At 37.7% G+C, this 12,388-nt stretch overlaps 1 protein-coding gene across 1 annotated transcript; it reads right to left on the bottom strand.

Moving 5' to 3' along the window:
* Positions 1–1,802: 1,802 nt before the first annotated feature.
* LOC128861862 (N-acetylgalactosaminyltransferase 6-like) lies at positions 1,803–12,052 on the bottom strand. Its single transcript, XM_054100238.1, has 4 exons — positions 12,015–12,052; positions 11,664–11,951; positions 2,571–3,339; positions 1,803–2,488 (listed from the first exon to the last, which is right to left on the bottom strand). Exons 1-4 carry the CDS (start codon positions 12,050–12,052, stop codon positions 1,832–1,834), a joined length of 1,752 nt encoding a protein of 583 aa, XP_053956213.1. The 3' UTR covers positions 1,803–1,831.
* Between the last annotated feature and the right edge of the window lie 336 nt (positions 12,053–12,388).

Below are 12,388 nucleotides of genomic sequence, written 5' to 3'. Positions count from 1 at the left end.
TTACTAGGATTGCAACCTCACAATCTTCAATTAAAGGTTGGATCAGTATTTATAATGTTGAGAAATATCAACCAACCGCGTCTTTGCAACGGCACACGGTTAGCAATAATAAAATTATTGAACAACGTGATAGAAGCAACTATACTGAAAGGAAAATATAAAGAAGAAGACGTTTTGATACCACGCATCCCAATGATTCCGACTGATGTACGATTTGAATTTAAATGACTATAGTTTCCAGTGCGGCTTGCTTTTGCTATGACCATAAATAAGTCCCATTCGGCCGCCGTAGCCGAATGGGTTGGTGCGTGGCTACAATTCGGAATTCACAGAGAGAACGTAGGTGCGAATCTCGGTGAAACACCAAAATTAAGAAATAGTTTTTTCTAATAGCGGTCGCCCCTCGGCAGGCAATGGCAAAACCTCCGAGTGTTATTCTGCCATGAAAAAGCTCCTCTTAAAAATATCTGCCGTTCGGAGTCGACTTGAAACTGTAGGTCCCTCCATTTGTGAACAACATCAAAACGCATACCACAAATAGGAGGAGGAGATCGGCCAAACACCCAAAAGGGGTGTACGCGCCAAATAAATAAACAAAAAAAAGTCCTAGGGACAATCATTAGGTGTTTGTGGTATTAATCTAGATAACCCATGTTTCTCACATGGTCAACTGTATGTTGCCTGTTCCCGCGTTGGGAAACCATCAGATTTGTTTGTATATTCACCAGATAATCAAACAAAAAACATTGTATATCATAAAGCACTACAATAAAAATAAAACAGATTTTTGTTAATAATTATGATTCACTTGATTTACAATAAAGCGATTACTGAAAATAATTATATACGTTTTATTTCATTATTCTTTATTATATCGGTTATTAACCCTATGTTAATAATAATAATAATAAATAATTGAATATCTCTATGTTTTGTCATTGAAGCACCCACTTTATAAATATTTGTCACCTTTTGGTCCCCACTATCCCTTTAGATTATTTTTCAATCAGGTTTGAACCTTAAGTTCCCCTCTTAGTTTGAAGCCCTCTGGCAAACATCCCAGTCGGGGTTTTTAGTGGGTCCCAAAAGAGTGGCCAAAGTTCATGGAAGCGAAGATACTTAGGTCACCCGTGCTGACCCTTTTCTTTAATTCTCCTGAATAGAACCGTCACCATGATGACAGGGCGGTGTATGAGGGTCAGCAGAGTAAAAACGTCTTAAGGTCGAGTTATAAACTGCCACATTCAAAATCAATTTGACAGAACGAAGTCAGTCGGGTCCGCTAGTAATTAAATAAAATGAAGTTTAGGTGTGCAATTTTGATTCTGAATGTTGTGTTCACGCCGATGGATAGGTCACACATTGAGAAAAGCACCAGATAGCATCACGAGATTTGGCTCTGGACTGAAACACGCGAAGCAGTAGAGGTCGCGGTCGACCAAAAAACACTTAGAGAAGGTCGATGTTGCACGAACTAGGAGATGCCGACATCTCATGGGACGGGGTAAAAACAACATCACAGAACCGTGTACGATGAAAGCGTGACCAAGGAAAAAAAGGTGTGTACTTTCGTGGTGAACATCTCAATGAATGATTTTTAACAATTTTTTTTTTTTTCGAATATAAATATATGTATATGTGCCTACATGAAGTCAGGCCTATTTATTCGTAAGAAATCAAATACATGTAAAGTTTATTTATAATTATTATTATTATTATTGACTATTATTACATTTACACATATTTACAACTACATTATAGGTATGTGAGTAGGTTACTATAGAGCTTTATAGCTATGGATGACTTTTTATATCGTAAAAACAAACGTTATTTATGTTGGGAGTGTTTTAAAGTATCCATCGAGTAAAGTGTCATTAACGTGTACAAAAGTCCATTTCATGTTTGCGTTATTCCTTTTACATCTGTTTATTACCACTTCTTTGTAGTTCGGGTAGGCTTCCAAGCAAAAATTCCGTCTTTTCCCATAAACCAACCACTGCGTTTTACGATTGTAATACCACAACTGATCGCTACTACCATTGTGACAATCATAAAACACCACAACTGAATTGGCTTTTTTCTGGACAGCCTGCAAGCAATATTCTTCACCGCGCATACGCAAATCGTGACTTTCGCTTAGGGACCAGTCTTGATTTCGACTAGGGAACATTTTTTCTTTTTCGCATTGCTCAACACCAATCGGTCTGTAATCGGGAGGACCTAATGTATCGAGGCAAAGATTCGGCGCTCCCACATTTCTAATCTGACCAAATGCGAAATCAGTAGTGCCTTTTGGCGGAAACTCTTTCAACAAGTCGTAGGCTACATTTTCCATAAACCACTTAAATGACTTGCAATGTAACTTATTGCGTAAAGCTCTTTGCTCGGTTAAATCGCCTGCATCGATTTTTTCATACAAACCGTGTCCATGATGGTAAAGATATTGCTTGTACTCATCCATCCACACCTCCGATACACGTTTGTAATTCTGCAGTAAAATTGTGTGTTAATGAAAACACCTATGTACATATGTTCGCACATGACCTACGCTAATTATTTGTGTCACTTACCTTATATAAGTAGTCGTCTTTGCGATCACTCGTCACACCAGGCCAATCAGTGTTTCGGAAAATATGTCCTACGCGTGAACATGGCGCATCCAATAGCCGTCCGCCACACATCCAAATTTTGAAACTTAATTCGTACTGCTCTCCACCCCAAATATCCAATCCCTCATCATATCCGCCTAACTCCCAAAACCAGTCTCGTGATATAGCGAACAAACCACCCGACATGATAGGGCTCTCAAATGGTTTTGTGGGATCTTTCATGTCATTCACAAATAGCGGAATCCTTTTATAGTCAAACATCCAATCAAAAACACCACGTGCACCTTCATCTTGAATTCTGTACTCAAAGGTTTCATCATCAATCACATCGATCATCGGACATACAACTGTTCGCTTATCTAGCACGATTGGATGTAGTAGTGGCGGCAGCCAATTATAATTGGTCTCTATGTGTGAATCCATAAAAACCAAAATGTCACCGACTGCCTTAATGGCACCAGCCAGACGTGCCGCTATCAGACCTTGACGTTTTCGAAAACGATGAATTTCTACTTTAGGAAAATACTTTCTCACATAGTCGTCGAGTTGCCCCTTCAGTTCGACCCGATCGCTAAAATCATCCACGAGTATTATTTCTTTTATCAATTCCGAGGCGGTACGGGAAACAATACTATGCAGAGAACGCACCAAAGCGCTGAAGTGTTCATTATAGAAGGGTATGACTATACTAACGGCTGGCAAATCGGCGAAATACTTTTTCGTTTGACAACTAAAAATAAAAGTTTGTTAATGTATTTTTTGAGAAAGTCTGAATAATAAAAACATATTTATAAAAGTAAGCCTTCCTCGAAAGCAGCATACATATATTTACATAAGCATATGAAATCCGTCCTTTGAAACTACATATATTTAAATAGAAGTACATATAACACTAAAAAGATCGGTTGCACTGTAGGGATTTAATGGCAGCTTGACTGACAGAGTAGATAGTAATCATTTGTGCTACTCCGATCAGGTAGCCGTAAGTTTAGGTTGAGTTGCAGCACTTCCGATTCAATCCCACTGAATAATGCTACCTTATTGTTTCCCCTTGAGCCATCAGTGAGGATAGCCACTGACCCTAGGCCTTTAACGTTATCCCACGCAAATCTGTCTGGAAATTTTGTGGAGCGCTGTAATCTAGATCCTTTTGTATTCCCTGAAAAGTTTATAAAATTTGTGCTCAAATCTGAAATCTCTCCAGGTTCAGTTTGATTACTTTACAATTACATTTTTTTTATACTCTAACTCTTTTTTACTCTAACTACTTTTTTACTTTAAATTTCGAATATTTGAAAATGTAATTAATAAACTAAATATTGATCTATCGAACATTGAACCGGACCGAACCGTTTGGCCGGAACCAAATGCTTGGAACTAAGTATCTAGAATAGAGAAGCTCGTTTTGCAAGGGAAAATTTTCATTCACCCTGTATTCAGAGCATTAGATTTAAAGAAATCACTTAAAATCACCTTAAAATATCCTAAACGTACACTAATACAATTTTTTTGAATAGAGAACTGAAGAAATGAGTGCCTAATCCACATTTTTCAAGGAAAAATATAAAATTTCTGAAGACAATGGATTGGTAATTAACAATTAAAAAAAACCTTATTATTAATGCAGTAAACGCTGTACGAAGAGTCAACGCAAAAGTAACGATTACTTTAAGAAAATTGTGATTGGTTTGCTGCATTCTGTACAGCTTCTACATCTGGAAAGAGTGGAAAACCTTATATCTCGTATGCAAATTTTTCAGCATCAAATAAAAGGTGCAAAAAAACTACACTTTTGAGAGAATACGGATTTGAGCACATGTACGAAGCGTATTTGGGAGGACTGCAACTATGGGTGAAGGAACTGAAGGTAATATTGTGGAAGAAAAGCTATTGTGGAAGGACGACAGGCACTTAAAGGATGACAATTATCTTAGAATCGTAACAGAAATAATTTTTGCTGCCATGGAAGCAAGAAATGCAGAAATGTGAACAAAGTTACTGCCCACCTGATTCATCGATAACAACAACCAACTTTTATGCAAAACTAACATCTTTACAACGTTTAATGGAAAGCTACTCCGTGTATACATTAGGACTCAAAAACTTAGTTTTATATAGTAAGTGGGGATGTGACGATTCATCTTGACAAACTGAGTGTAAACAACCATTTCTAATAAAGTCTGAGTAGATTTTAAATACAAATTTGTTCATTGCTTCGTGCTCTAAATTGAAATTAATTGATAAAGCAGCTGGCTATATTGTTTGACAAAGTTAAGCATCTTCATCTGGTAGATTTTTAGGCCGATGTCAATTGAGTTTTCGAAGTAAACCCCAATGAATACAAAATCTATTGTGCTTAATTTACAGGACCAAATTGGTGAATTGCATGCGGGGGAAATATACTCGGAAACGCTAAACAAGGATGCAAGTATTTTTCACTTTAACCTTGAAGGCAACTTAAACAACAGAAGCTTGGCTATCGTGATAGCCAGACAGCAATTAAAGCTCTCAATCTCAAAACTGGTGCTGGAATATTTTTATAAGCTGAATATCTTACGGGCGGCATTCGCATTTATAGGCCAAGAGCCATTTTCTAGCCTAGGAAAAAGTAACTTCTCCTCTCTTATTCAGAAAGTAGAGGATAGGCAAAGAAGAAGTTGGGTACAGAGAAATACTCTGAATCCGTCAAAGGGCACAATCGATCTTTCAAGTCGCATCTTACAAGTCGCAATCCCCTCATAATAATACTAATAAGAATAATCCGTCATTGATATGGAAAGCCACTAAAAACTTACTCAAAGCAGTTCCACTTAAGCCTCCCATCAAAAACAACACGGATCTTGGGCAAAGACCAATAAAGAGGAGGCAAGCACACCAACTGAACACTTTAAAGCAATATTGTCAAACGAAAAAGACAATCAGCACATTGAATAAAATGAAAATACGAGTACCCCAGAAAATAAAATGAATATGACGACAAATATTCAACAGCATATTAAGGACACAATGTTTCCCACGCATCTGGAAAGTTGCGCAAATAACGGCAGTCCCCAAACCAGGTAAAAATGCTTCAAAAGCGACATTATATCGCCCTATCAGTCTCTTGCCCAGTATTTCAAAAGAGTCTGAAAAAATATTCTTTGCCAGATTAGACAAAATTCTGATAGAAAAAAAATAATACCAAGCCATCAATTTGAATTTAGACGACAGCATTCAACTGTGCAGCAAGTCCACAGAGTTATAAACAAAATATTAAATTCTCAAAAGTTACCTGAAAAACCGACATTTCTTTATACAGTTTGAAGACGAATAGTTAAGTATGATGCAAATGACAGCAGGTGTACCCCAAGGTAGTGTTCTAGGGCCCCTATTGTACCTGATATTTACAGCAGATATACCGATCCCAACAACAAAAAATTGCCACATTCGGTTTTAATGGCATCAGATAAAATAAAAACAATACATGGCACTGTAACATGGCTCGATAAATGGGGAATAGAAGTCAACAAAGATAAAACGGTACAAATAATATATACAAACATAGGCTCTCTAGAAACACAAACTAACAATAAAAAACAACAAAATAAAAATCCTTCCTACTGCAAAGTATGTACCTTGGCATAATAGATAAAAAAGTAAATTGAAAACGACATATAGAGTAAGAAAAAGAAAAACATGTAGAAAAGTAAATTGAAACGACAAGAATTGAAGCCGAACGACCTACCGCAACGCAGAATTTTTGGTGAATGGGCTCTTGGAAAGTTGGCCGAAGATCCACTTTTTTATCGAAAAATTGTGTTCAGCGACGAAGGTCATTTTTGGATCAATGGGTACGTAAATAAGCAGAGTTGTCGATTTTGGAGTGAAGATCAGCCAGAAGAATTGCAAGAGCTACCAATGTAGTATACAGAAAAGGTCACAGTTGGTGCGGTTTATGGGCTGGAGGTATCATTGGACAGTACTTCTTCAAAGCTGCTGCGAATCGTAACGTAACTGTGAATGGTGAGCGCTACCGTGAAATGATATCCAACTTTTTTTTTGCATGCAAGAACTTGACTTGCATGGCATGTGGTTTCAGCAAGACGGTGCCACATGCCACACAGCACGCGTAACAATGGACTTGTTGAGAGGCGAGTTCGGTGAACATTTTATTTCACGTTCGGGACCTGTCAATTGGCCACCCAGATCGTGCGATATAACGCCTTTAGATTATTTTTTGTGGGGCTATGTTAAAGCTCATGTCTGTTCAGACAAGCCTGCTTCAATTAACGCATTGATACACAACATTAAAGCATTTATATGTGAGACACCGCCCGAAACATTGGAAAGAGTATGCCAAAATTGGACTATGCGGATGGACCATTTGAAGTGCAGTCGCGGTCAACATTTGCGTGAAATAATCTTCAAACATTAAATTATTTGGACTGTACCATCGATTTGAATAAAAATTTCATGCATTTTTTTGAATTTTACATGTGTGTTTTTTTGAAAAACTTTCCTATAGCTCTAAAAAAATCACCCTTTATAATGGTTGTTGGCTAAAAATTCAAAACTAAGCCTCAACAACAAAGTAGTGATATATAAATCTATAATCTCACCCATTTGGTAATATGGCATAGAAATCTGGGGCACAGCAAAAAAAATCAATATCAAAACAATTCAAAGGACCCAATCTTATATATTTCGAACAATAATAAAAGCAGGCTGGTATATACCGAACGATGTGATCCACAGCGGCCTCAATATCGACACAATAGATGACACAATTAGAAAATACAGCATCAAGCACATACAACGACTAACGAAACATTAAAATGAACAAATGCGCAAACTACCCCAATCGAAGAAAGTGAGAAAACGGAGATTAAAACGATTAACTCCAACAGAACTCCAATATAACAAAAAAACAGAAAATACAAAAAACAATAATAATTACTTAGAAAATATAATATTATAATGTAGCATAATCTGAAGCAAAATTGAATGTTTATCTAATATTGGTTAGAAAAGAGGTCTCCAATACTACTTTAAAAAGATTAATTATTGTTTAATTTACCGAGGTATTAACAAGCAGAGCTTGTGCTGCTCCGAGCATAATGAACGATTTTGAGAAAATCACCGTCAGACCTAATCAATACCGCATACCTGGATTAGATGCTTGGAGATGATTTTGTACATTATAACCTTTCATTAAGAAATGGTCTGCTACAAGTAAGGAAAAAAGGGAAAAGATTAGAAAAATTGGAGCTAAAGGCTTGTTTGAGAAGATCTGAGATTAATTATATATAAACCAAGAGAAGTAAGCGGCAACTTTAATGAAGGTAATTCTACTGTCCCTTGTTCTCCGGAAACAACTACAATTGATGAAGTGCAGATACACATATTGTATATCATTCTACTAAATATATCTTCTGGTGTTATGACTGTTGCCCAAAAGATCGACGTGTGTGCATTGGAAACCGCAAGAGTATATGTATGTATGTCAACATATACAAATCGTATGATATTAGCTGCGCGACTAAATTCCCGCTGTTTGTCAATAGATGCCGCCAGAAGTGTCATAAACCAAGCTTAGACACGTGGTGAACAAACTGCTTCGACACATTAGCGATTTTGTTTTGGTATCACATACTTTTGGTTTTGTGAAAATGTCTGATTTTGTGCCGAATAAACGTCATTTGCGGGAAGTGTTGATTTTCCTCTTTCATCCGTAAAAAACGGTGGCTGAAGCGCATCGAGGGATACAAAAAGTTTATGGAGATGCTGCTTTAATTGAAACAACGTGCCGAGATTGGCTCCGTCGCCGAAAGCCAAAAACCTTCGCAGACGCTAAATTGGAGGCATTGCTTAATGACCCGTTAAAACCTACCTGGAAATACTGAAATGGGAAATCCTGATTCACTTGTAACCATTTTTTCAGAATAAAGTTGTATTTTCATCAAAAAAACAGCGATAACTTAGTTGCGCACCTAATTTATATTCATCCTCAGTACAGAAGTTATTGAATCATTGGGAGAGTATTAGAAGTACGAGCTTTGTTAAAAAAATATCGCGAGTTTTGTGTTTTTTCTTTATTCATAAATACCTATTTAGACCCCTTCAAAGTAATCCCCATGAGATATTATACACTTGTGCCAACGTTTTTTCCAATCTTCGAAGCACTTCAAAAAAAACATTTTTTTTATCTTGTTCACCTCCTCCTCCGATGCCGTCTTTATCTCGTCAATCGTGTCGTAGCGTCGTCCTTTCATGGGCCTCTTCCGTTTCGGGAAGAAGAAAAAGTCACAGGGGGCAGATCTGGGCAATACGGTGGCTGTGGCATCATTATTGTGTTGTGCCAAAAAGTTACGCACAAGCAACGATGTATGAGCAGGGGCATTATCGAGATGCAAGAGCCAATTTTTGTTCTTCCACAAATCCGTACGTTTCTAGCGGATTGCTTCGCGCAAATTGCGCATAACTTGCAGGTAATATTCCTCATTGACCGTTTTACCCTGTGGCAAGAACTCATGATGCACAACGCCCCAGCAATCGAAGAAAACGGTAAGCAAAACTTTTACATTCGACCGAAATTCCATTGAAATGATTGAGCTTTGGTTTCCACGTCATAACCATAAACCCACGATTCGTCACCACTTATGACCCTCTGGAGCAAATTTGGGTTGTCGCGGATGGAGTCCAACATCTCATTAGCAATGTTCATGCTATGCTGCTTTTGGTCGAAATTGGGCAGTTTTGGTACGAATTTTGCGGCGACCCGTCTCATGCCCAAATCATTGAAAAAAATCGAATGGCACGAACCAATCGATATGTCTAGGTCCTCAGCAACTTCTCTAACGGTGATTGGACGATTGGCCAGTACCATTTTCTTCACTTCTTCAATTTTTTGAAGTGCTCGAGCGTTCGGCATGCTTTTCGTTGTTCACATCTTCTCGGCCTTCTGAAAACATTTTGAACCACCGATAAACGTTGCTTTGGTCCAAAGTAGCTTCTCCGTATGACACAGTCAACATTCGGAAAGCATCCGCGCACTTAATTTCGTTTTTCATGGCCAAAGAACGGAAAATATCGCAAGACAGCATTCGACGCATATTGAAAAATGAGCTTAAGGTCAAGGCTTACAAGTTCTAAAAAGCACACGATCTTTCACCTCACCAAAAAAAAGTTTGGGGCGAAAGAGCAAAGGAGTTGTTGCGCTTGCACGAACGTGGCGAATTTCCTAACATTGTGTTTTCTGATGCAACAAATTTCCCAATTGAGCAGTTCATAAACACTCAAAACGATCGTGTTTATATGACCGAACGCTCATACGAGAATTTGAGCCTACGTATGGCCACTCGAAGCAATTTCCCATCGCAAGTAATGGTTTGGCCCGCAGTGACCGCTGATGGGCGCTCTCCAATCGTTTTTATCGAGCCTGGTGTCAAAGTGAATGCGACTTATTATCGGGAAAATGTTTTAGAAGCTACTATAGAGCCGTGAACACGCAAACATTTCGGTCGTAGACCATGGACGCTCGTGGGGACCAAGAATGGTTAGAAAGTCATGTTCGACACTTCATTTCGTCCACACAATGGCTTCCGAATTTGCCAGACGCAAATCCGATGGACTGTTCCATCTGGTCCATTTTGGAGAGCAACGTGAGGACTAAAAAATATGCCAGTATGGATGCGCTGAAAAAAGCGATTATACGAGAATGGGCCAAAATACCTCAAGATCACATTCGTACAGCATGTAACTCATTTCTTGACCGTTTGAAGGCAAAAGGTGGTCATATCGAGCTAAAGTGAATATATGTTAAAATTGTAATCATTTTTGAACAATTTTGTCTTTGAAATCAATAAAAACTAATTTCACACAAAAAAGTAATGATGTTTTGAATAGGTAACACTTCATATCGTTCACCCGTACATACATACATATAACAAGCATTCGTAAACCATATGCTAGAATTGTCAAGGAACTTGATAAAGATACTCTAGACTTGCAAAAAATAAATAAATTGAGTTTAATTCTGAGGCGATTGAAACCACACGCAAATGAAGGTTTTTGTTAAACATATTTTTAATATGTAAAATATTCAATATTTTTTTACCGTAATTTTTTGAAAACGTTAAGATCGCTTAAAAGGCAAATTCCAGAATTCTATTAAAAAATTGTTTTTATGAAGGTATTTTCATATAATTCTCGTTTAGCCCCTATATTGCAATACTTCAGCTAACTTTTTTAATTTTGAATTTTTTTTAGATGAGGGATAACTCTCTCTACAATAAAAGATATCCCAGATATTGGTCTATACCTCTGCAACCGAAAGAGATATAAAAGTATTTCGTAGATTTATATGGCATTCAGTATTTCTATGCAAAATCTCAAGTTTATAACTTTGAAAACAAAAAAGTTACAGATTTTTGATGTTATTCCTTATTTTCCATAATGCGCCTAGTGCGTCGCGACTAGTGAGGTGAGTCGCCAATTAAACTTCTGCCAGGAAAAAGCTTCTCATGCAAACCATTTTCCATTCGGAGACGTGCTAAAACTACATCTATGCACTCCCTAAATTGGAGTGTTTGAGAGAAATATTCTGCGCAAGATTTTTGGACCTTTGCACGTTGGCAACGGCGAATATTGCAGGCGAACGAACGATGAACTGTATGAGCTTTACAACGACATAGACATAGCGCACCAAATAAAAATCCTGGCTGGATCATGTTGTCCGAATGGATACTAACGCTCCGGCTCTAAATGCATTCGATGGGCTACCAGCTAGTGGTAGCAGAGGAAGAGGAAGATCTCATTTGCGTTGGAAAGATCAGGTGGAAAAGGACTTGGCTTCACTTGGCAGGTCCAGCTGGCGCCGGTTAGCACGAGAAAGAAACGATTGGCGCGCTTTGTTAAAATCGGCCAAAATCGCATAACCGGTTATCGCGCCAATTAGGAAGAAGAAATTGGAGGAAAACTCGACTAAACAAACAGAAATGTATGCTCGCTCCAATTACATATGTATGTATATAAAGTGCGTGCAAGCTTGTACATGTATGTGCTCAACTCACTTACCCATGAAATCGTGTATCCGGCACAGAACGGTGCACCGAAATCATATCAGACAATACAGCATTAAACCCATTTTTCATGGTAATTTCTTCCTTCAACTCTAGCTTTGATTGATCGCTAATATATGCCGGTCTACCAGACTCTCCAATTCCTTTGCGAATTACTTCTCTTTCCATGGCCTCGACATCATGCCAATCCTTGAGATTAGCACTCGAGCTATTCAATCCCTGCGGATTTCGCTGCCAAAACGATTCCTTACTTCTAACTTCAGATTCTTTTTCTTTCAAAGTACTATGTAATACAATCGATTGATATATTAAAATAAATATAATGCTGCCTATTCCAAAAACGCACAAGAATCGATAAAGAAACATAAAATTTAAGACGTGCATTTTTCCAAGTTGAACTGAATTGACTAAAACACTAAAATTTATCACCCGCTGCCGTAGATCGACTCAACGAATACACAATTGATCCTCAACTAAACTGAGATCGATTTTCCGAAAATGTTTTACTACAATTCAAGAAACTTCCCATCTGCGGTCTACATACATATGTATGTATGTATCTAATTTTCACCTGAGCAAATATGTATGTATGCACCATGCTGTATATAAGTATGTCAGTATTTATTTGAAATATTATTTATGTATATGTATGTATGCATACGTAAACACAGATACATAGGTATGTCGATAAATAAATATTCATTTAAAATATTGTACTTA

The sequence above is a fragment of the Anastrepha ludens genome, chromosome 4, assembly GCF_028408465.1.
Source record: "Anastrepha ludens isolate Willacy chromosome 4, idAnaLude1.1, whole genome shotgun sequence".
Lineage (NCBI taxonomy): Eukaryota > Metazoa > Arthropoda > Insecta > Diptera > Tephritidae > Anastrepha > Anastrepha ludens.
The sequence above is the reverse complement of the archived record's forward strand: the minus strand, read 5'-3'. Positions and strand labels throughout refer to the sequence as shown.